At 39.5% G+C, this 25,973-nt stretch overlaps 1 protein-coding gene across 13 annotated transcripts in view; it reads left to right on the forward strand.

The window, feature by feature from the left end:
• BBX (BBX high mobility group box domain containing) overlaps positions 1 to 25,973 on the forward strand; it is a 277,804-nt gene that overhangs the window by 208,534 nt on the left and 43,297 nt on the right. For 12 of the 13 annotated variants that reach the window (XM_045902813.2, XM_054504155.2, XM_054504154.2 and 9 more), the window contains 3 exons: positions 2,871 to 2,951; positions 7,287 to 7,361; positions 15,482 to 15,562. In XM_045902813.2, the coding sequence (XP_045758769.1) occupies positions 2,871 to 2,951; positions 7,287 to 7,361; positions 15,482 to 15,562 (237 nt within the window). The remainder of the gene's footprint in view (positions 1 to 2,870; positions 2,952 to 7,286; positions 7,362 to 15,481; positions 15,563 to 25,973) is intronic. The other variant, XM_064586746.1, reaches the window with a different exon arrangement.

A 25,973-nucleotide genomic window follows, 5' to 3' on the forward strand; every position in this document is an offset into this window, starting at 1 on the left:
AATGCCTTAAACTTAATGAGTAAAGAGTAACTGGATTTTGCCAGACGTCTTAGAGTAAGATGCATAGCCTTAGTGATTCTGTTACTGCTATTTTAACCATTGGTCAGTCTTTGTCGTCTGATTCCTGGCCAGGTCATTGAGATTCTTTGTATCCATACACACACAGAATCAAGTCAGTCAACAGATACTCATTGTACATCTACTATGTATCAGGTGCATGGTGAGCACAAACATGCATATATAGACTTCTTTGATTTCATAGCCCAATTAATACAATGTGTGGAGGATTACAGTTGCCTTGATAATTACTTACATTTGAATTATCTATTCAAATAGAAAGTTTTATTTATGACCATCCATTATAATGATTTGCAGAGGGTCTCATTTAACTTTAAAATTTTGTGACTTGTGTAGTTATGGCCAAATAATCTATAAACAGCACTTGAAGAGAAAGTTGACTTTTCTTCTTATAGTTCATATGAACTCTAAGTCATAGGGTAACTAATTTCCTCATAACTGGTAACTTTCTCGTGTATCATGAAATAACCATCTGAAGTAAGAATACATGTTATATAGACTTTATGCAGTGTAGTTACCCTAAATATATTTGATTCCAAATATCTTTCGTAGATTATGTCACATGTGCAACCTATATTATTACATTTTAAAACACTTCATAATTTTAATTTAATCCTAGGCTTGATTTTAAATAAAATTTTTATTATTTACCAAGATATGTAGGGGCTACACATAAAGGATTTCTTTACAAACCAAGATAGTATTGATTTTTCTTCATCATTCCTAAACAAAGCTATATTTTGTTCAAGTAGTTCTTTCAATGAAGGAATTCTTTGTGGCTAGTAATTTCAGAATGCACTGGCCTTCTTTTTAGGGCATTTTGTGTCTCCTTGGCTTCAAATTCTTGGGAAGCAAATAAAAACACCATTGGGCCATTTGGCATACAATTTGTCAAATAGTCAAGTGACAGGGAGCTAGTCTTTGGCGGCCATACCACAGGTGGCAAATGAATGAAAGCTTCTGCACCTTCTCTGGAGTTCATCACTGGAAGAAGGTGGCCATTACTCTTTCAAATACAAAGGTGACAATTAAAATTTCAAACACTGGTTCCTGCCCAATGACCTATGACAATGTTAGAGAAACACATCTTCAGTGTCTAATGAAGAGGTTCAGTGAGAAACTCCATTTTTAGAAACATAATCTGGGTGAAAGCTGTTTCTATAGGATTCAACCACCTAACATAATCATATGAAGCTCTTAAAATTACATTGGAAAAGGTTTACTAACACAGGAAAAATTATGTATTGTTTAAAAAAAGCATTCTTTAACTTACTACAGTGTCTCATTTTTGATGAAGTTATTGTACACAACTGGGAGAATATTTATGAGTATTAGCGGTGCTTTTGCAGATAGCACTGTAGATGATTTTTCTTCTGTATTTTGGTGGGTTTTTTTTTTTCAGATGCAACAGTGAACTTTGATTTTTTTTATTGTCAGAAAATTTTTTTTAAGATTTTGTTTCTTTATTTGACAAAGAGCACAAGCAGGGGGGAGCAGCAGGCAGAGGGAGAATCAGGCTCCCCCACTGAGCAAGGACCCCGATGCGGGGCTCGACCCCAGGACCCTGGGATCATGACTTGAGCCGAAGGCAGACACTTAACCGACTGAGCCACCCAGGCGTCCCTGTCAGAAACACGCTTATTTAAAACAATTTTTAACTTGTTTTTCCTCTATAGTAAAAGATAACTTTTTCCCTAAGACTTCCAAACCTTGTCATTTAGGAAGGGGGCTGAGAGAACACAGTGATTTAGGATTTAGAAGACCTGTCAAACTTTTTTTTAGTTTATTTAAAAAATGCTTGTTGACATTGTGAGCGGGCAATGTTGAGCATTCTTTATTAAACAGAGACCCAGGAAGAAGATGGATGATAAACAAATGTTTATGTCTTGTGGTGATAAGTAAAAATAAGGGAATTATTGAATGTTGGGGAGGGGAGGTGTTGTTTACTTTTCTGGTCCTAAGTTCCTTCATCTGTAAAAAGGGTCAGATCTGAGGAATAACAATATCGTTCTCTCAACATTCTGTGACTCTCAAGACTTTTGAATTACATTTGGCTTCCTAAGTGACTATGTCACCCAAATGCAGAAATAGGTCAGAAACAGCAATGAGGTAAAAGAAGGAAGTGTGTGTCCTGACAAGAGTACTTGAGTAATAACAAAATTTTTTTAAAAATCCAGTGGCATTTCTATAACTGTTGTTAGTAATAAAGATCGCAAATGAAGATTATAGAGCACTAAATGTTTACCCAATGTAGTGAATAGTGCAAAAGAAAATATATATTATAAAAGAAATTATTCTTAGGTAAATACTAACTTCTCTATGATTAGGGTTTGTGTATAAACACATGAACACCTAGAAAACAAGAATTTGACTTCAGTTTTATTTTCCCAAATGGTTTATATTATCAAATCCCATTTGTGTTTTCATGTAGTTAGGTGATATAAAACATTGGGGAAACAGAATGCGAAAGAAGTAGATATTTTTTGGAATTGGTGGCAGAAAGCCAAGAGATCAGATGGGCATTGTTGTAGAAATTTCTCTTCATTGTATATTAACTTTTCTAAAATGCGTTGTCTTGTCCATCTCCTGCTTTTTATTGCATTATTTAACTGTTGGATGGCACATTGTATAAAGCTTTGCAGACTATAACTGCTGTTTTGTCATAGGTTGCCTCAGTTGGGGGAATGAAAACTAATCTCTCCTCAAATAGGAATATTTGAGGTGGCATTTGTCATCTGTTGTCTTCCAAAAACTATCCCTGTGATGCCTCATACCATCTTTCTTTGTTTCAGATATCCTCTGGCACTTGTAGGCAGGATGTTTCAGAATCCCCTGAATTACGTCAGAAGTCCCCATTATTTCAGTTTGCTGAGGTAATGTATTACAGTTCATACTTAATGAGAGTATAATGTGAGCTTAAATTTAGACTGATGGCAGTAAGTTAAAGCAATGAAGAACTCTCCTTAGCTCACTTAACATAGATGGGAAAAGAGAATTAAATTTTGGAAAAGGTATTTTGGAACTCCAGAGTCTCCTAATTAAGGAATAACTTTATGTGTGTAGAAGCTTGTTACTAAGTCATAGTAAGTATTACTACATTTAAACTGCACCACTAATTTTTGTTTATGGATAGTAAAATTACGGATACAATTATTGTTAGAACTTAGTCATTTATTAGCTATTAATTTATCAGTGTTAAATCAGAAGGTAGAATCAACTCATGGTTGTTGGCTGTGCATTCCTTTTTTTTTTTTAAAGTACACTTTGCTCTTAATTGAAATGTTAGCATGCATTTGGCATTTTTCAAAGTCTTATGTCTTGTGTCAGACCTGTTTGACTCAATATGTTTCTAACATTGCTTCAGAGATGATGTAGGAAAGCATATTATCCTTAATATGAAGTCCATAAGGTTAAGACTGCTTCCCAAGATATCTTCATTTACCCTAGAACTCAATATGGAGCCATCATTAATTTTCTTAAACCTTAACCCAAGTGGTCTTTACTTGATCACTTGAATTATCTTTTACTAGACCTTCTCTCGCACTGTCATCCTTCCTTACATTTGCCCTTGTGTTAGATTTTGCACAAAGAGCATATTTTTACTTTCAGATTATTTTCCTCTCCAGTACCCTTTCCTGGTGGTTCTCAACATTTCATTGGCAAAACTACTATTCACAAAGGCAGAGGCCATTCCTTTTCAGACATTGTTTATTATATATAAATGCCTTGCTGATATCACCAGAATATTAGAATACATATTTGCTTACATATTCCTTATCTGTCACTTTCCTTTCTGACTATGTGAGATATGCTGTGAATTACAATTGTTTTGTATATTGTTTCATTAAGAATTTAATGTCACAGAGGATTCACTCCACTCAGTTTTTAAACAATAGTTATAGACACGTGAAATAATGTTCCCATTTGAAAGCAGACATGCTTGACCCAGTGGTCCCTGAACCTCTAAAGATCTAATGAAAACCCTAAAATTTCATGTGAAATTTTGGGTGTATTGGCATATGTGTATTTTTGTGGGTTCTATAGGACACCTAAGATTCCAAAGAGATCCCTAACTCTGTTGCTTTTATATAAAGGGTCCCTATCCCTAATCTGATATTTCTTCAGGAGCTCCCTATTCGTGTGATTGACTATCTCTTTATCCCAGTATTAATTTATTTTTATTTTATTTTTTTTACTTAATCATTTCTTTCTTTTTTTATTTTTTATTATTATGTTAATCACCATATATTACATCATTAGTTTTTGATGTAGTGTTCCATGATTCATTGTTTATCTATAACACCCAGTGCTCCATGCAGAATGTGCCCTCTTTAATACCCATCACCAGGCTAACCTATCCTCCCACCCCCCTCCCCTCTAGAACCCTCAGTTTGTTTTTGTTTTTCAGAGTCCACTGTCTCTCATGGTTCATCTCCCCCTCCAATTTCCCCCCCTTCATTCTTCTCCTGCTGCTATCTTCTTTTTTTTAACATATAATGTATTATTTGTTTCAGAGGTACAGATCTGTGATTCAACAGTCTTGCACAATTCACAGCGCTCATCATAGCACATACCCTCCCCAGTGTCTATCACCTAGCCACCCCATCCCTCCCACCCCCCACCACTCCAGGAACCCTCAGTTTGTTTCCTGAGATTAAGAATTTCTCATATCAGTGAGGTCATATGATACATGTCTTTCTCTGATTGACTTATTTCGCTCAGCATAACACCCTCCAGTTCCATCCACGTTGTCGCAAATGGCAAGATTTCATTCCTTTTGATGGCTGCATAATATTCCATTGTGTGTGTGTGTGTGTGTGTGTGTGTGTGTGTGTGTGTATATATACACCACACCTTCTTTATCCATTCATCTGTCGATGGACATTTTGGCTCTTTCTACAGTTTGGCTATTGTGGACATTGCTGCTATAAAATTGGGGTGCACATACCCCTTCGGATCCCTACATTTGTATCTTTGGGGTGAATACCCAGTAATGCAATTGCTGGGTCATAGGGTAGCTCTATTTTCAACTTTTTGAGGAACCTCCATACTGTTTTCCAGAGGGGCTGCACCAGCTTGCATTCCCACCAACAGTGTAGGAGGGTTCCCCTTTCTCCGCATCCCCGCCAACATCTGTCATTTCCTGACTTATTAATTTTAGCCATTCTGACTGGTGTGAGGTGGTATCTCATTGAGGTTTTGATTTGGATTTCCCTGATGCCGAGTGATGTTGAGCACTTTTTCATGTGTCTGTTGGCCATTTGGATGTCTTCTTTGGAAAAATGTCTGTTCATGTCTTCTGCCCATTTCTTGATTGGATCATTTGTTCTATGGGTGTTGAGTTTAAGAAGTTCTTTATAGATTTTGCATACTAGCCCTTGTTCTGATATGTCATTTGCAAATATCTTCTCCCATTCTGTCGGTTGTCTTTTGGTTTTGTTGACTGTTTCTTTTGCTGTGCAGAAGCTTTTTATCTTGATGAGGTCCCTATCCCAGTATTAATTTATAAGTAAATCCTTTTGTTTAGAAGCTTGTGAAATGCTTTTCAAAAATCTAGATTGTTGATGGTAGTGGTTCTCTTCATTTCATCCATTGTCTTAATCCTCAAAGAAATATAGGTTAGGCAATTAATTCCCCTTATATAAACTCGCTATTTTCTTCAACTTTTATTGAGGGTGCATAGGAATGAAAAATGCTGTCTGAAGTAAGACCTACCCAGGACCTCAGGAAAATCCTCGTGGATTCATATTTGCAATCTGTCACACTTGCACATGGTGCTCATTTGAAATGATAGGTTTCATGGTTTAACCAAAAAGAGTATAATTTTACCTTCAAATGTCCTTAAAATACTTGGTTAAATTTTATTCATTCACAATGGTCTCTTTGTAAAATAGGATCTGGATCTTTTTTCTTTTTACTGATATTTATTCTAAAGATGCTTATATGTCTAATTATAGTGGCATTAAAATTTTCTTAATGGCTTCAGCAGTGAGTAAAGTCAGTAATTCCATCAGTCTCTTTACTAATTCTTTCTCATCCCTAAACATTACTTTGATACTGTATCAACAGCTGCCTCCATGGTTTTTCTAACCAGCTTAACTTAATTAAGATGAAAAAAATGACTTCTCTGTTTGAAGAGTTATGATTAAGGTGCATCTGTGCTTAGTAAGTACCCTTTGATGGAGTTGGTGAGCACAGTTACTTGAAGGCGAATACTTTTATGGGACTGGGAATGGGCTGAATTCATAATACCCAGGGTTTTTGCTCTTGTGACTCACTGTCACCCTATTTTGTAGCTGTATAGAAGTCTTGTTCACTTGGGAACCAAAATTAATAACTGACCTTGTTCTCAAAAGATCTTTGGAAAGTACTTCTATGGGGCCATCAGAGCAAACTTTTAATGAGGCTACCGTAATTACCAAGTGGAAACGAAAGGCCTCCTAGTTGAACCAGGTGTGGTAAGGCAGAATCCTCTATCCACAGTCAGATGCTTGAAGAGTGATAGTGACAGGGAGTGTGTGTATGTATGCATGCATAGTGTTACAAAAGAAATGCTCTTCCTGTTCAGTGAGTATTGAGTTCTCGTGCTATGCCAAGCAGTATATTCTGTAGCTTTTCTTTTCATCGTAATCCTGTAAAATGGGGATTATTCTCTTCATCATTATCATCAATTTATAGTTGGGAAAAATAAGTCTGAGAAAGATCAGCTGAGCTGCCCAAGGTCATGTAGCTCGTGAGCAGTCAGCTAAGATTCAATCCCAGATACCCTGAGCCATACATCCATATGCTTCTCCAGCACTGCTTCCCAGCTGCCTCTAAGCAGAGAACAGCTTGCGGGGAGTGGTGTAGGGAAGAGAGAGCGACTGGCTTTTCTTGCAGCTTCCAGCTTTTAATAATATTTTTAAAAATATATTAAAATAAAGCAGTTCATCTCAAGTCTCCTCAACGACTGTTTGCAGCATACCTGATACCCTACAAGAGACATGGCAGATGAGCAAAACTTGGTCCTTTGTTCTTCCAATCATCTGTTTTTAGAAACATGGCCTTTGTCTTCCTTTATCATTTATATTGTTCTTCTAAAAGGCATTAAGGGTGATGATTCATGTCTTAATCTTTATCAGTGTCTACAGTGGAAATATATGGCAGAATCTATTAGTCTGATATGGGAAAATGTCCTTGTGCGTTAAAAATTACTTGTTTCCTTTCAGATATCTTCAAGTTCGTCCCACCCTGATACTCCTTCAAAACAGTGTCAAGCATCAGCCTTGTTTCAGTTTGCAGAGGTATTGACTCTTTTTTTTTTTTTTTAAATGCTTATTGGGCTGAGAAACTTACTGAGCTCAGAACGGAGTTTTAATAACATAATAGTGAACTTTAGGCATGCCTCTTGCCATTACGAACATAATGCACGTAAGGGAATACTTAATGCTTTTTGCTGCCTTTGCTATAATCATAGTCAGAGAAGCTCCATATTTTGTATTCATTTATAAGCATTCATTAAGGAGTTCATTTAGAATAGACACTTTCCAGTAATTCATTTGTTTCATTTTACCTTGTTTTTAATTTATTTTAAAAGCTTAGAAAAAACTGCTGTCCACATCCATAGGATTCCAATTTATTAAATGTTTCCAATAGTGAAATTAGATGCTGTGATTTATGAATAACTCACGGTGGATGCAGTGGTGAATACAACCTGTTAAATCATCAGTACTTAGCTTTCAATGTGATATAGCTTTAGCCAGCATTTTTATTAGTGTTTAATCCCAGGCTTAGATCAGGTCAGCTCTTGCAGGATCTCAGATTTCTTTGGTTTGTCAGCCAGAGAGAGAGCACACACTAGAGAGTGCTTACTTAGTTGGTGTGGAGAGGCACATATGATATGCTTGATTTTGCCACAAAATCCCTGGCCTCAACCCTATGCTGCTCGTTTCTAATGAGCATTGTAAGACAAATAATAAAGTGTATACAGGTCATGAAAATCAGATGGTGTCTGCTCTAGGTCTTTCCCCTTTTTCCTTTTCTAGTAATTCCAACCAAAAGTACATATCATAAACTAAGCAGTTTTTTGAAGGGTTGAGAGAAAATGACAAGCAGGACTGTTCTGTTTAATACTGCTGTATTGAATCATTTTGATTCATTTGAATAAAAAGTGCTGCATAAATGAAATGTAAAATGATATCCTTTTGGCAGGAGAAAACCCAGCATCCTACTTTGAAAATGAGGAAAAGTTACTTTCAGCTTTTACATTAAAAAAAGAAATACTGCTTCTTCTCGGGACACTTGGGTCAACCACTGTGATGTTATGCCACCAATTGGCCTGCATAGCTGTTAGGCTTCTCTGCCACAGTATTTGCTTCGGTTGTTGAGAGCTATTCTAGAAAACTGGTAACAAAAATGCCATATAATACTACCATTTATGAAGACAATTTGCTTGATGAATCTGAATAAATTAAGAATTTATTATAATCTGTCATTACGATAAGCAGACTGTTATTTCCAGCCTGAGGAAATCATTTTAATATTTCCTTGCTTTCCTCCAGTTGGTGGCATCCATTTATTTGATACTAGTAATTTTTTTAAGAGTTGAAAAAGAATTTTGGTATGGTGACTAAATTTGGTTTTAATCTTAATACCTGAGCCAGCCCCATGCAACTGTGTAGAAATATTTTCCTCAAAACAGAATGTATTTGCCATATGTTCTGTTTGATTAAATTCTAAACTCTGTAGCAGGAATATTAGAAAGGTAATGGCTCATTTTTGACACACCTGATATGCATTAACTACCAAGAGTATTCAACTTCATTTAAAATGTCAGTATGGGATATCGCAGCTGGTGTTTCCAACAGTTCTCTCCACTCAGAGCATGATTGTTATTTAAGTGATACTGTTATCGTATTTATGAGGCGTTCCTGAAGCCCTGGGCAGCTCTGAGGGACCAGTTTGATGATGTAACAGTGGCCATCCTGTGATTTTGGAGAATGAGATCTGAGCCTCTCTTAAACAGATTAATGCTTCCTTGCTGCTCAGTATGCTTACTCCTTAAAGCATGAGAAGGGTTTTTTTTTTTTATAGGAAAGAAAAGAACCTTTTCTCACTTGAGACTTACGCAGGGAGATATTTCGCTCCTCTGCTCAGTAGCACTGGTCTTCTGAGGGCTTTTGGGTTTTGATCATGAGACATATATACGATTTGAGAGAGCTTTAAAAAACTGTTAATCTGAAAATTATTAGTGCTGTCTCAAGGCCTCATAACAGAGTAAGGCATGTGCAGTGGGCAAACCAAAATAAAATGTTTTGCCCTAGAATCAAATGTAATTCCCCCTGTCAACTCAGTATATTGTTTCTCCTAGTTGTAAGTTTGCATAGATTGATAATATGAGCCCTTTCATTCCTAAGCCAATTAAATTATTACATACTTGGTTATCGTGGTGATAGGGGCCCCCAAATGTGGGACAACAGTCTGGTGAAAGCCGGTGGCACAGCTGGTGACAAGAATTCACCTGAGGCAGAACAAAGGAGATAGAAGTTTACGGAACATGCTGGAAGGGAGCGGCAGGCCATCTGCAGAGGCAAGGGGTGGGGGCTGTTTTTAAAGAGGGAAGGTGAGGATAAGTAGCCATGGGTCAGTTAGGGCCTCTGGGTATCTTGAGGTGGGTCCCCCAATGGGCCGGTCTGTATTCATCCAGGTGGTCGCTGTGGGCCTTTTCTACAGTCCATCGCTCAAGCCTGTTTGCCTAAAAGTGGCCTCTGCAGTTACTGATTGTAACTGTTGCATGTGATTATACAAGAGAAGTACACGGTTCTCTAAGGATATATAACTTCTCTAGTCACTTGTCTCAGCTGGCCCAAGAGAACCCTAAATTTCAATCTCTGCCATCTTAAGATCTGACCACATTGTCAGCCTCATTTAGGGTTGGTTTGTTCAAAGCCAAACAAGAGCTAACTAGATGAACTAATAAAATTATCTACTAAAATCTGCCATGAGCACATATATTGCAATAGAAATAGAATAGGCTGTAATTACTACCTATAATCATATCCCTAAAGCTTTTATAATTATTTCATATAACACCCATCAGCTTTGAGAAAACAGAAAGACTCTTGAAATTCTTGTTTTAATTAGTCTACAGCAGAGGTTCTCAAACTTTAAAATGCATCGGAGTCCCCTCAAAGGCTTGTTCAAACACAGATTGCTGGGCCTCACTCCCAGGGTTTCTGATTTATTGAGTCTGGCGTGGGGCCTCGGAATTTGCATTTCTAACAAGTTTCCTGTTAGGAAACCACAATTTGAGACCACTGCTCTGTAGTTTATAATTGTTACTGTGAGTTATTAGCTCGTCCTTGTGAAGGCACTTCCTAGTATCTATGGGGCCTCATAGGGAAGGGGCGAAGTGAGAAAGGGGAGGACATGTAATAGAACACTACTCAGTAACCCACTTGTACCCCCTCTCTTTTCAGAGGGATTTCAGTCCTGTTATGTACACTTAGAGAAAAATGAGTGTTTCTATGATTTAGGAAACAATTTACTCTTTAAAAATGTTTAGCTTTTTAATATTATTTTAAGGTCAGGCATGCAAAATTCTTAGAGACCATCCCTGCTTATTTGATTTACAAACATTCATAACTCTAGGAATAGGTTAGCTAGATCTTCTCTTGACACAGGGTCATTTATTGTGTAAAATAGTTGTCCTTGAAACACCCTTTTTAAGAAACAGTAAGCCCTGGGCATTTTTTTAAGTTGTTTTTTTCTTTCATACCGAGCCCTGGGTCTCTGCTGCAAGTTGAGAAGGATGTTTTTCTTTCTTAACCAAGTCTGATAATTTCAAAACTCACTGAAGTTAACCAACTTGGAACCATGAAACTGAATAAAGAACATTTTGTTTATATATTCTTCATGAAAGTTTATGTTTAGAGGGAGAAAATGTATCTACTTTACAAGATCTAGAAAGAAATATAGAGTGCAGAGCCTGCCCCACCACCCATTTCAGCCTGTCTCCAATCCTTACTGATACTCATAATTCATCTACATGCAACTTGGCCCATCTGAAGAGCGGTTGCTGTCTCCAGGCTCTGATCCATTACACTGGTCAGAATGAGTTTCCTATCTGCATCTTCTGTTGTTTACAGGTGGAGTGACACATCCATCACATTTTAGATCTCATTTACTGAAGACTAATGACCACATGTAATGCCAGAAGGCAGCTGTTGTCTTCTATTATTAACAAGTCTGAAAAAGCCACGACCAGTTTACGTATTCTTTCTGTTGTGTGGTTGACTCTTACACCTAAAATAGATCTTTGCATTGAAATATTACATATTTTCTTTGAAGGCAGAAAGCTAATCTGGATGATTTAGACCAGTAAGTTTGGACATTAAAACTTACCTTAGAAAGTATTTACTTTGCCAGTATAAATACAACGATAATCTCACCAAATTTAAGGTATTGCCACAATTGGATATAAGCAATAGGTGCAAATTTAAAGCATTCATTTTCATGATGGACTGTTCAATATGTTACAGAATACTACACCCGACAAAAACCATATACTCACACTGCAGCTAATCAGTGTGAAAGAATTACGTGTTTTATTAGAAGCATTAATATTTCTTTTAAGGTAAGAAAGACCAATCATCCCATACTGTTCTTTTATTATTATTATTATTCATTCAGTAATTATCAGTCATTTCCTCCCAGGCTGCAGTGTTTTATGATACCCCTCATAATTGCAAAAGACTTCCACTATTACCTAATTTGCTTTTGATCTTTACTACCTGTTTCCTTGGTGTGGCTCGCCTACCTCAGGCAGCTATAAAATTAGCAGTTTAACATCCAGGGTGATCATTTTTCTTAGCTCTCTTGCTGTACTTCACGTACTATTACATCCACTTTGTTTATCGGAATAGTACATACTAGCCAAAGGAGAGACTATGGTGGAGTTAAGAGATTGGCAAGTGCCATCCAATTTGAGGAAAATAAAAAGCAAAGCCAAGAATGTACTATCCAGTATGGCCCACTAGTGTCCCCTACCCAGAAGTGTAACATAACACGCACTTCCCTCCATCAGCCAACCAGACATTGAAAAACATATTAACGGTATTGTTCTTATTTGAAAGGATGTATAAGTCTCTTGAATAGAAAAAAAAAAAAAAATGGTGGGAACGAGCAGTAGTATAACAAATCAGCATTGTACAAGCTCTAATGAAGCCATAAGAATAGATCAGATTACTGAGAGAAAATGTGTAAATAAAAAGACAAAACCCTGAGGAAAAACATTTAAGGGATCACCAGAGAAAGGAGAACAACAAGGAGTGGGGGGGAAAGGGGGCAGGTAGGAGACAAACAAGGATCTTCCAGCAATGGAAGCCCAGAGTTGAGTTTCTCAAAAGAAAGATCAGCCACCTTGAATGTTGCCAAGAAATCAAGATAAGGGCCATCCAGGGCACCTCGGTGGCTCAGTTGGTTAAGCGACTGCCTTCAGCTCGGGTCATGATCTTGGAGTCCTGGGATCGAGTCCCACATCGGGCTCCCTGCTCAGCAGGGAGTCTGCTTCTCTCTCTGACCCTCTTCCCTCTCATGCTATCTCTCATTCTCTCTCACTCAAATAAATAAATAAAATTTAAAAAAAAAAAGATAAGGGCCAGCCATAGCATTAACAAATGTCCAGTTTTTCACCAGCACCCCCCACACCAAAAAAAAAAATTAGGAAACCAAAAGACACTTCTAGAAAGCATATCTCACCACAGTCATTCCATGAAAATTGTATTGGTGGGTGATTCAGGAAATGTTGGGCTACCAAAATACATTGACTCTACCCCACGCAAGCTCCTTTGGAAATCTTCCTTATACCTACACATAGGTAAAAGTCCTCCCATGAGTGATGAGGAAACCAGTCCTTACGAGACATGGGTGGTGGTTCCTTTTGAAAGGTAAAGAACCATTCTCAAGTCTCACCTCAGACAACTGTTCATGAACTCAGGTGGCAGATAATGCAGTCCCAAGTTCTTCCTTGAGCCCCACAGTGGGCCATGCACAGGATGTGTGGTAGTAAGTGAGGAGCATAAACCTCCAGCAGCACAGGCAACAGCAGAGGGCACCAGGGGAAGAACTAGAACCGCACCCCATCCTGGCTTACTGCAGCGATGCCACGCTCGTCCTCTAGCGATTCTTGAGTATCATGTGACTGTGTGACAGATAAAAATTCTACAGATTATTAGATGTCAAAATTATCCTCTAACATTGCAGTTTTTAATTCCATTCCAATTTCAGTATGTAACTAATTTTTGGAACTATACTAAAAGAGTTTGTTTATTCATATTACTAATGACAAATTCTCATTAAATAATAATTGGGCCATTTATTGAGAGCATAATACGAGCTCAGCACTGTGCCAGACTCTTCATTAACATAAAATCTAATCTTCACAACAGTAATATGGGGCAGGTATTACTGTTTCTGTTTCGAAGATGAGGTAGAGGAGACTCAAAGTCTTGATTATTTCCTTAAGTCAACACAGCAAAAAGTAATGAAGGTGTGTCTGTCTGACCAGAGGTCATGTTCTTTCATTTGTACAACCTTGGTTCAAGGCACTGACATCTATGTTCAGTACTTCATTCCCTCAAGTCATTGAGAGGTGGTGTTCGTTCTCTTAGTTTAGTAATAAGGTGAGTAATTCAGCTTGTCTAGAAAAAGTAGAAGTGGCATATATCAGAGAAAATTTAGCTAGAAGAAAATATTCCAGACTTCAGAAAGATTGAGCCCCATTTAGTTAATTTTCTAATAGTTTTTTTTTTTTTTAAGATTTTATTTATTTACTTGAGAGAGAGAGAGAGAGAGCAGGAGTTGGGGGGGGGGGGGCAAAGGGAAAGGGAGAAGGAGACTCTCTGCTGAGCAGGGGCCTGACCTGGGGTTTGATCCCAGGACTCGGATCATGACTTAAGCCAAAGTCAGACGCTTAGACCCAACTGAGCCACTTAGGCGCCCCTACTATTTAGTTAATTTTCTAAGGAAGAAGTAGTGGGGATTAAATAGCAAAGAACTGTTAAAAATGACAGCATCTAGGAAGAAAAAGTCCTTATTTCATGAACTAGACCCTTCTAAATGGTCCAGGTAGCTTATTAACTATTTGCCTCTATGAAGGGAAAATTCTCTTTAGCAGCGAGCTCCCAATCTCTCCCAGAGCTGACAGCTCCACAGAATTCCCCGTGGGAGTTGGGGTCACCTATAAGGATATAGACACCAGGCAGGACTGCCTCCTAAACTAAACTGAGAGATACCTCTGTCTTAAATTGAGAAAGAATTCAGAATCACAAAGAATATGAAAAGCTTACACCAGAGCTAGCTCCTTTAATGATGACAGAACTTCTCCAGGAGAAGAATACTTTGTCAAGATCCCTAAGAATGTATGTCCTCGGGGCGCCTGGTGGCACAGTTGTTGGGCGGCTGCCTTCGGCTCAGGTCATGATCCCGGGGTCCTGGGATCGAGCCCCGCGTCAGGCTCCCTGCTCCACGGGAAGCCTGCTTCTCCCTCTCCCACTCCTCCTGCTTGTGTTCCCTCTCTCGCTGTGTCCCTCTCTGTCAGATAAATAAATAAAATCTTAAAAAAAATAAAAAGGAATGTGTGTCCTCAGCTTCTTATGGAGTTAGGCTAGAAATTGAAAGTGAAGTTTTCATATAAAAATGAAAAAGGACAGTGCAGTTCATTGTTATCAGTGCCCAGCTGCTGTTTGGTCAAATTTGCAGAAGAGCATACAGGCAGTGTAATATTGTATATGTTCACGTGCCTCAACAGAGGCCTTCACTCTGTAACTTACTTAGATATGTGGTCTTGATTGTCAGTCTTTGTGTATGCTTTAGAGCATTCTCTCAAAGCCAGGACCAGGTGCTTTATATGAAACTCTTAGCTTCCCCAGCTCCCATCATAATGCCCTAGTTCATTTATACTGGATTTTCAAAAAAGTATTTGTTGACTGACAAGTCAAATATTTTAGAGATCCCAAATATATTCCTAAAAAAAACCAAAACAAAACTTGTTGCTTTGGTACATACAAAATGACTCTAAATCCCTTGTGTTTGGCCAGTTGATGAGTTGGTGTTTATATAGAAATGGAAATGCGTATCTTGTTTTAAGGTTGTAGAGTTAAATTTAAAGCCTGCAGTTTCCAAGATAATACTCTTATCATTAAACAGCTGTCCAAGCCACACCTGGTTTTTGTTACTATTTTTGAGGTTGTTGACGAAAACTGGTTTCAAAAATTATCCCAAGTGCAACACATTTAAAGTTACTTGGTACTTGGGAACAATGATGTTCTCGTAAGCGAAAGAAAGTTCCTGGGTGTGTATGAATAGGAAGTGAAGATTCTGATAACACAACTAACCTTCTTTATGTGAATTGTTTTCAATATAGATTTCTTCGAACACTTCGCAGTTGGGTGGTGCCGAGCCCATGAAGCGCTGTGGGAAGTCGGCACTCTTTCAACTGGCAGAGGCAAGTTTCTAACAATATTTAGAGATAAGATCTGCAGACGTGGAAACCACAAAAAAGGTCATCATCACAGCGTTCTTTAAACTGTGCCATCTCACCCGTGACCAGAAAGTGTGGTGTTGCATCTAATTTTCAACCATGAAGAGGGTTAGCCTTTAATGTAGGAAAAGAAGGAGTTTTGCTATGAAAAGTCAGTAAGCATGGGAAAAGGGGGCTCAGGGAACTTGCAGAATCCTTTTTCACAGGTAGTATTGTAAAATAAGGTCAGTTTTTGTCCCACATTGATGAGATAAGTTCACCCAGAAGAATGGCCGGAGTCATGTTTCTCTCCTCAGATTCTCCTATAACATCCATAAATTCCTAGAAGACACTACTTCTCAACCAGGTGGTTGATGTTTTAATTTGGGGGTGTTTTCTTTTGGGTTTTGTTTTGTTTTGTTTTTTTGTGACGAACTCCAATGACATGTTTTAAAATCTGGTTTTGTAATACCTGCCAGTTGTACACTTGCTATGATGTGGGCATAAAACGCTGCTGTTCCTTTGGCACAGGAGGAAATGTTTTTTCATGAATCTGAGAGGAGCAGAGAGCCCTCACTTGGTGGGGATGGGTTGGCGAGAAAGGCGCCAGCGCACCTGTTGCTGGGGTAGGCAGGGACCGCGGCTTTCTCTGCCTCCCTGCCGCCTCTCTGCCTTCCTTCTGTGAGAGAAATGTCTGTAGCGCTCGGACACAAGATAATAGCAGTTTTCTCTGTTGGCGAGACAAATTAGGAGGCGCAACATGGGTGACCAAGTATCTCTTATATTAAACTTACTCTTTTCTCTCATTTTTCTGGCTTCCTTCCAGTGAGTTCCTTTTGAGGTGTGTTGTTTTGTTTTGTTTGTGAGTGATATGGTTCTTTTTATAAAGCCTTCGTAGTTTATTAAATTTAATGGGACAACCTATCATTTTCTAAATTTTATGGTAGCGTATATCATAAAAATCTAGGAGTTTTAAATATGTTTAAATGAAGCTCTTCGAGTCTAGCCAGGTCCACATTAGAAATAGAAGAATACAAAGGCCTGAAACAGTAGAGTATCTAAACAGTGGAACAAATGAACCCTTTGTTGTCTGACATTAAACTGACATGCTTCTTGTAAGACAAAATCAGCCCCAGATAGAGGGCTACAAATGACTCGAAAACTGCCAAAGACCACAGGGAAATCATAAGAACTGAGTGAGTCAGTGGCCAAGTACTACTTCAGATAGAACCGAAATGGTAAAGATCTGGCAACAAGTGCGCCTTTGGAGTTGGAGCAAACAAATCTTAGTGAACAGAGAGACTATGAGGTCATGAATTTAGTATTTTTAAGACCCTATAGATTGTCAAGACAACGTATTCGGAAGAAGTGACTATTTTTCTTGAATAATACGAAGGTATGGCCCTCTCTGCATTTCCCTGTTTTTGTGTGTGTGTGCGCTTACATACATATTCATAATACATACATAACAACACTAAATTGTAAAACAAGTTAACTCTCAAATTATTTATCTTTATTGAACAGTTTTATACTAGAAATGTATGGACCTTTGAGGTACTTTGCTGTGGAGGGTGCTAGAGAGATGATTTTGTCTTCTCATTTTCTTTCTTTGGCATAACAGTTAAAAAAAAAAAGGATTCCCTATTAAATCAGAGCTCATTAAAAAGAACATTCTTCTAATTTGTAGGGATGCATCCCAAATATGAAACAGATGCTACGGTTTAACAGATGTTTGAATGCTGGTATCATAATTTTAAAGGGGTAAAATGACTGCAATAAGCCTATTCCAATTATAGCAAATCAGCTTATACTCAGACTTGGTTTCTTATAACATCTGAGTAAAAATATATGCTTTTGATAAAACAGGGTCGCTAAAAAATAATTTACCAAGAAAATCTCACATTATTTGCACCACATGAATATGATGCCATAATGCTAATAGACTGTGTTTTAGAATAACATTCTAAATCCATCCCAGTTTCTAATTAAACATAAATATGTGCACAATGGATTAATCAGCGTCTCCAAATAATCACCAGTAGAAATATGCTTCCTCAATTTTTTTTTTATTCCGTGTGTATTTGATATTCATTTTTCTTGAACTGGATATAATATTTAATTATTTCGGGTGCCTCTTGAAACAAGTATAGTAGGATATGGAGGAGGATCTTTTCCTGTTGCCCAGAATTGGTGCTATTGTCTGAAATATGAAAGAACAGCTTTAAATTCACACATATCAAAGGGAAATCCACCAGGAAGCCGCCTTCAGTTTGGGCCAGATCCTTCTCTTGGGATTTATGAAGAGATGGTCTGATCCAGCTCCTGTCCCATGTGCCACTCCAGGGGTTTCTCCTTTCATGCCCATCCTAACCCCCAAGCCATCAGTGGGAGGGGGGCTATCAAAGACTATCCACAGCCATCCGGAATATTTTGGCTTTTCTCCTTGTCCTGAGGAGGAAAGGAAGGAAATGCCTTCCACAGTTCATCCCAGCCCCGTGTCAAGCAAAGTGAAGGCAGCTCTGAGACAACCTTTGTTAAAGATTGGGGGGGCGGGGGCTGTCTGCAAGAGGTATCTTCTCAGTCTTTGGTGAGAAGCAAGAAATGTTTTAGACAGAGACGTATTGCCGTGCCCTGCGTCTGTCTGACCAAATGAGAAAAGAACTGGAGGAAGTTGGCTGCAGGGAGAGGCTTGGAAGAGGCTGCTGTACTCTCCTTCTTGGCATTGTAGGATGCATGAGTCTCCACGGGTCAAGTGGACAAAGAGAGCAGTTCAGTGTGATCAGGCAAGAAGCCGTGGGACCGTCATGGGGGGAGGCGTTGGCAGAGAGCAGGCCTGGGACAGGCTCTCACATCAGGAGATACGCAACAGAGACAGCTCTGCTCGGACGCTGATGAGCGCCCACGAGCAGGAGTGATGTCCAGCCAGTTTCCACCAGTACAGCTGTCCTGGTACTAACATACCAAATACTTCCCATTGTTAGTTAAAAAAAACTGTGACCCAAACCCCCTGAGTACCCTTGCTGCAACTTTCCCAGCGTCCCCGGGCTCCCCTGATCCTTTCAGCAACTGGAGGATGCAGCAAGGGGCCTGCAAGACCCTGTTCCAGCCCCTGGACCACATCCCTTCTGATCAGTTGGCACCCTTGCCTCTTAAATACTTTGTATACCATCCCTGCCCTTGGCATGCCCTGACAAGGTCGTTCAGTCTTATGTAGAGTTAGCGGGAAGACAGACATAACCGTGGGCAGTTAGCTTTGCCTCTGCCATTGCTTCTCCTGTCCTCTACAGCAAAAGCTATTAAAAATAGCCTTGTGAAGGGAAGGGCCAGCAACCAGCCCTGGAACTCCCCTCTCCCCTTACTCCCCGTCCCTTCCTATGGGCTGACACGGGAGGAGGGCTGAATAAGGAGACCTCCCAAAACTACAGGGGCTGTTGCTTGCAAGAAATGTCTTCGTGGTGAAAAGCAACAAACATTTTAGGCATGTAGTTACTGCTGTGCCCTACACCCACTTGAGCAGGCAAAAAGAAAATTGGAGGAAGTTGGCAGCAGACACAAAGAGCCTTGAATTGGCCTGCACTCTCGGAGTTGGCCTTGTAAGGACCCCTTCTATTTCCTGAGACCCTGTAGCCAGGAGATGCCCCAGGGAAGGCCCTGTTTTCAGGCATTTGATTGGCATTTTCAACTGGGTGGATTTTTAATAGCTGAAAGTGACCTGAAAATTCTGGGATCTGTTCCAGGTATTTTTCAGGAATCTACTCCAGCTAGGAAGGGAGTTGGCATAGTGCTGCTGAGGTCAGGGAATTGAGAAGAAAATACAGTCCTTTATATTTGAGCCTCCATGAGATTCATACTGCTCAGTTAATCAGTTGCTTAATTGATGCAGGTACTCTAATGTGTTTCCTTTCATTTTGAAATTAATTAGGTCAGGTCATATAAAGAATAGCAAAGCATCCCCGTGGAGAACTATATTATAGTTGCTGTATAGTTGGAGGACACACAGGGACATCTTCACCCTATGCATTTTAGTGAAGAAAATTCTACTCTTGAAGGTCTCTGGTATCAAAATTGCCCAGTATAATAAGATGCACAGTTGATTCATTTATCCCACCAAACAGTAATTAATTGACGACCTATTCCATGGCAATAACAGTGAGGCTGCTGACGTCACCTGCATACAGATGTACAAATAACGTTTATTACGATGGGATAAGCTGCGAACCTTCTTTTAAGATCGGTGGTTTAAGGACACTTTACCTCCAGGTGCAGGGTTGGTGTTACAGAGTACCACTAGAGACTGGAACACATGCCTAAAAATAGTAATCACTCTTTGTTTTACTTCTCTTTTCCTGAAATAATTTTATGTGTTCTTTAAAATAGGTTATAGATTTTAATAGCAGAAATTCAGTTGTATTATCTAACCGAAGATAATGATGACTTTATTTTACCATCTGCTATGTGATAGGCACTTTTCTAAGTACTTTATATGTACTCATTGAATTTTCACAGACATTCTCTGAGATAGATACTATGATCGTTCCTCTTTGACACATTAGGGAACAAAAGGGCAGAGAGGTTTTGTGACTTGCCTAAGGTCATGTGGACAGGAAATTAGAGCCTCAGTGGGAAACCCAGGCAGTCTTGTCTCCACAGCCCAGGCTCTTCCACACTGGGCTATTCTGCAGCCTTGATGTAGATGAATGTAAAAGACTCTGCACGTTGCTTGTTATAGGACTTTGCGTTTTATAGAAGGCTCTATGGAAGACAGCTCATTCCTACACATATGTGTATGGCTGAATAAGTTGACAGGTTTTTCAAGACTGCTGTCAAAGAAATGGAACTGATATTTCCTTTTTAAAAAGTGTCTGTACTTTTGAAACTGCCAAGATACATCTTACACCCTTAAATAAGTGCCTGTTAGTGGGGAATATACTTTGGAAGATACTGTGAGGAAATTATGGTGTACGACTCCTGTCCTCCAAGAACTTATTCTCCAGTTGCAGAGAGATAAGATATAAAAAGTTGAGGGATGAGAAGTAAGTGTGCAAATGGTTTCACATTGCAGATGAAATGACAAAGCTCTACTTGAGTAACAAATGATACACAAAGTGAATGTGTGAAGCCAAGAAAGGGAGGAATTAATATTAGCAGGAGTGTTATGAGGACCCAGCACAGAGACAGAGCGTGGAGCTGGTTCTTGATGAGGGAGTTGTTGAGGAACAGGGGTTGAATTCAACTAGCAGCCTTTGGGCCACATTTAACTTGCAGAGATCCTTTTTTTCAGCCCACAGTTTGTTGACCTGTATTATATTTTACATTTGAATTAGTCCATAATATTTTAAAAACAGAGGTGCAAATAAGTATGTCTGTCTGACTTCTCATGAAAAGTTAAGAGAACCTGGAGACACTGGTCCAGCCTTTCTCCATGAGAACAATCAGGGCTGGTAGTAGCATCCTCACTGTCCTCTCCTTTCCCTACTGAGCCCCGAGTCTGAGGCCAGCAGTCACTGCCAGCCCCCACGTCCCCTGTGCACCTCCCTCTTGTACCTAAGCGCCCATACACAGTGCAGAGTGGGAGCTGCATAATTAAATGGAGAGATGGGAGAGATACAGCAGAGGGATTACGGGGTAAAAAGGCAGGCAGACGTGAGGCAGGTGGATGCCAACAACTCAGTCAGACGGGCAGGAGTAGAGGGAGACTTAGGGAAGGCGGAGTGGGGCGACCGGTCGGAATTGGGAGACTGGTTAGTGTGAAGCAGGGAAACCTGTGCTCGAAGATAGTGACGAGCGAGTGAAGATTGAGGGCAGGGGCGTGCAGTGAGAAAGCAGACTCCCGTGTAGAATGGAGTGGAAAACTTCTGGCGAAACCCGTGTGTGAGAAGACAAGAGCCAGGGTTGGGGAGGGCCCGGCTGGCAGTGGGAACAGGAGGTAGAAACAGACAGCAGGGAGGCTGCAGGGGATTTCGTTGGATTCGATGACTGGGTCATTCGATGTGGGAGGCAAGGCGAAAGGGGAGCTGGAGGTGACCCCAGCTCTGAGCCTGAATGCTCGGAGCCCTCCTTCCGGAAGCCTGGATGTTTGTGAGTGAGGAGGAAAGCCCTACTAGCAGGAAAGAGATGAAAGATGCTGAGGGGTAGGGACAGCTGAGGAAATCCACTACCAAAAGAGTCAACAAGAGAGGGCGGTTGTCAAGGTAAATGGTCGGCTTTGGAAAGCAGAGGCTCATGTTCTCTGAGCACAGAAGAAAGAAAGGTAGAAAACAGTCACACAGGCTTGCTGCATTTGGTCTGTGGTCTGTGTTCTACTTTGCTCTATCTCAGTTTATGAAACTGGTAATGTGTCAGGGTAAAGTTGAGGGAAAGGGTGCTGGATGTCTCCAGATCTACTCATCAAGTATAAAAAATCAAGATTGTAGATCTGGTGGTTCCAAGGGAATTGGAAAAGTTGTATTGAACCCTACTTACTAAAAGAGGGTGATGACGTTTTCAGGCCTCAACTCCCTAGTTTTTCTTACATTCTAACTTGCAAAAACCACTTCTAATTAAAGCCAAAGAGATAGGTAAAGGTGAGTATATTCTAGTGTCTGTAAAAATTACATCTTAGGAAAAATGTTGGCTAATTTTAAGGAAAGCTGAATTATAGAGATTATATGTACCACATTGAAAAAATTAGGAAATTCCATCCCTCCAATCACATTAGCATTCCTCATCACTACCAATTAGAGGTGGTGTTTGATTGAGGTAACTTCTTTACAGTTTTCTGTGTGTCCTCACATACCATTGATGCGCAGTATCCCCTCCATCCTGTTGGAACCCCTCGAAGCCCAGAATCTCAGTGGACAGCTCTCACCCTGGCCCCTCCTACACCACTGTCATAGGACTGAATCCTAAATCCTTAACATTATATTTGAGGGGCTCTTTTCTTTGAAAGTGGTGTATTTCTTTCTGTAGCTTTTTATGCAGAGTTGTGAGTCATTTTTATGAAACTTCTGTCCTAAAACTTTTCATCTCATTCCCAAATGCAATAACTTATTTTTGGAAGAACCACAAAACAGGATTTTTTCTAATGACTTCCTTTAACACGTCTAGGGGAGACTTGAATAAATGGCCTATGGAACAAAGGTCACCCCACCCCATCTGGAGTCTTCAGAAATGGTAAAATTTCTGAAGAAAGAGTAAAGAGACACATTAAAGCCACCTTTTCACCTGGCCATGTTTCTGTAAACCAAGTAGAAAACTACTTAAAATGCTCAGATTTCAGTGTTGAGAGATGCTTAGACCACGGTTCTGTGACCAGTTATCTTTTCTAATAAAGAAAATTGAATTTTCTTAGCATCAGTGCTATTCTTTATTCTCTGCAACCATCAGCCAGTGTATGTTTATGGAAAAAAACATTCTGATTTTATTTAATTGTGGGCGAAGTGCACATCTTGGAAAGCACTGCTAAGTGCCATCCTAGGGTTATGTCTACACTGTTTTGGCAGATGATAAGCCAGTACAAAATGACTGTAAACATACCTTGGCTGCAAAACATTTATTTTGTACTAAAAGGCAGAGATTTTGAAATTGAAACTTCTTGATGAGTGTCAGTATGTCTGTTTTTACACTGCCTCGTTTTTAATCTAGCTGGATCCTTTATAATAGACAATGAAAGACAAAAGATAATTAAGAGTGAAATAGTACGGTACATTTTGGGAACAACTTATCCATTTCTTTGTACCAGTTAAAGGGCATCTACTTCTGTAGTATTATTCTTACCTAGTACACATGATGAATTATTTTTTCACTGGTCATTTCACTAAGTCTTTTATAGCAGAACACATTAAAGAAATGAATCGATCCCTTAACATTTGTAGAAAGGAATACATTTTAGAATGTCTTTGATTCAAAGAGATAAAAGCTTGCTCAGCACAGATTTATTATGTCTCTGTAGTCCCCAATAACAAACCCTGAGCCTATGTCGTGATCTTTCCTGAACCGAAAATGGCAATCTCCTTGAACCCAGGCACATAAAAAATAAACCCTCCACTGCACATTTTATCTCACCCCTTCGATATTCCTCCTGAAAGTTTTCTTTGTAATCATTTTGAAAAGGATAATTTTTTATACATCTGCCCAATATGTGCATCCTGTAGAATCTCAGTTCCAGCATACTGGTTTTCATTTTTCTTTTGGGGATGAGATGCCATTTCTTCCAGCACATCACTGTTGGGCCATTCTGACTATACAGAACAGTGAGAAACTTCAGTAAGGTTTCAGTTATCCAAACTAAAACTAAAATATTGGTGATTATTTTTCACTGTTGCTCTTGGGAAGCGTAAGTAAGGACAGTGTGAATGCGGGTCCTAATTAGCATTGTTTTTTTTTTTTTTTTTTTTTACAGACTTGTAACTCTTTTTGGTATGAATCAGAATGGATTTTAGATTCCTCAGTTACCTCCAAGCTAATGAACCATTCAATTCGATACAGTTATCTGTGGAATGCCTAAGTTTTGAAAGGTACTAGGAGAGATCCTTGGAGGAGAATACAAAGGTGAACAGGATCAATTTTGTGCCCCCTGATTATAGTTACAAAAAATACATATAGTGCCTGAGGGAATAGACCATAGATATCGAATATTTATGCCAGGCATTTGATTTAAAACATTAACATTCTGACTTTTTTGAATACAGCCGTGGGAATTCCATCCAGAAGGTGCCCTGCAGACGTTTTACATCCTCACTTTTAAAGAAGGTTATTGTTCCATTTAAAATAATAATAGAATAAATTGTCATTTGCTAAGGCATATTCTGTTTCAAGGCTTGATTAACGACCAACCCTCTATTAAGGGCAACTTGACTAATTAATAACAGACATTAATTCTGTGCTTCGCACAATGCAGTTTTATTCACTTGAGTTCACACTGGTTTATGTTCCTCTGTGTCCGCTGTGTGCTAATTGGTATGCATGTCCATACATGTGAACAGAATGTAGTTTGTATGCACTTTCATAAGTCTCACTGAGGTTAATTGATAAATGCACTCAAAAGCCAATGAAAGTAGATGTTTGTACCCAGTAGTAGAACCGAGCTTAACTGTACGTTTAATGAGAGTAGCTTCGTGAAAGATAACTGATTTAAGATCTCGCATCTGATTTTGTTGTATATGTTTTTCCCCCCAATTACAGAATCATTCAACCCTAGAATGAAAAAAATTAGAGCAAGGTACTTAGTATACCAGGGCCATGGCGGCTACTAATGATACCCGTAGGACTAGTACTGTTGCTGCAAGTAGCTAATACCCGTTCTGCAAGGCCGCAGAGGGGTGGTTGTCAGAATACGTTTCTTCTTGCTCTGTGCCAGGCACTATTTCAAGTGCTGTGCATGTGCAGCTCATTGAACCTCATAGTGTTCCTAAGATGTTTTATAGATAGGGAAACTAAGGCACAGAAAGGTTTATAGAAAATGAGCAAATCGAGGCCAGAGTCAGTCTGCAGTCCCAGACAGTCTGGCTCCAGAATCCCTGCCTTCTGAAAGAGCTTCTCTAGATAGAGAATTTGCTCATATCTCAGAGTGATGGCATCTTCTAAGAGTTACTGTATCCATGGCTATTGCCAGGTTGTTTTATGTGGAAATACAGACTCTTAATTCCTAGAGACTTTTGAAAATTATTTCTGATAATAAAGTGTTTGAACTCCTAGAGGAGAATATAAAAACTGGGAGTTAAGGTCTCCCCCCAAAAGGTCCTTTTCAGATGTGCTATTCCAGAGTCTGTTCCAGTGGTTCATATCCCTGGTGGCTGCAGATTGCCTTTCCTGGGTGCCCATGTCCCCTTGATTTCCAGCTGGGTTCAGCCAGTGGGAGACTCTGATGGGAAAATACGGGCTGCGGGGGAGAGCGAGGCCAGGATGTGCAGAGAAGGGGTGAGGAGGGCTGGGTGTAGAGCAAAGGTAACATCTCTTCCTTGTGCTCAGCTCCCTCCAGTTAGGCCCACCGTGGTTCCTTCTTCCCCTGGGGACCTACCCCCATTTGTTCCTGCTGTTGCCAACCCCTGGATTGCCTCACCAGCCTCCTGTTCTTTGTGACCTGTGTAACCAGCCTATTCCCTGCATTAAAGTCCCTCTGCTAGATAGGCTTTAAGTTGTTTCTGTTTGCCTAATTAGACCCTGACTGGTATACAAGCCATTTTCATTTTCCATTTGGTATGGTTATAAAATAAGCTGAGCATGCTGTTGGCATACTGTATCGATTTCGGCAAGACTTTTTACACATGATCTTATGATGTCCTTGTGAACAAAATGGGGGTAATTTAGACTGGATTATAAAACATTCTTTGATTACTGAAGTTCATTAGTGTTCAAATAAACCTGATGAAAGGGCTCTCGAAGTCAGCCAGAAGGCTCTGTCCTTGGCCATTTCCTA

This window comes from Mirounga angustirostris, unplaced genomic scaffold, assembly GCF_029215605.1.
Source record: "Mirounga angustirostris isolate CCGP_5_RB_7025 unplaced genomic scaffold, mMirAng1.0.hap1 SCAF_1, whole genome shotgun sequence".
NCBI classification, from domain to species: domain Eukaryota; kingdom Metazoa; phylum Chordata; class Mammalia; order Carnivora; family Phocidae; genus Mirounga; species Mirounga angustirostris.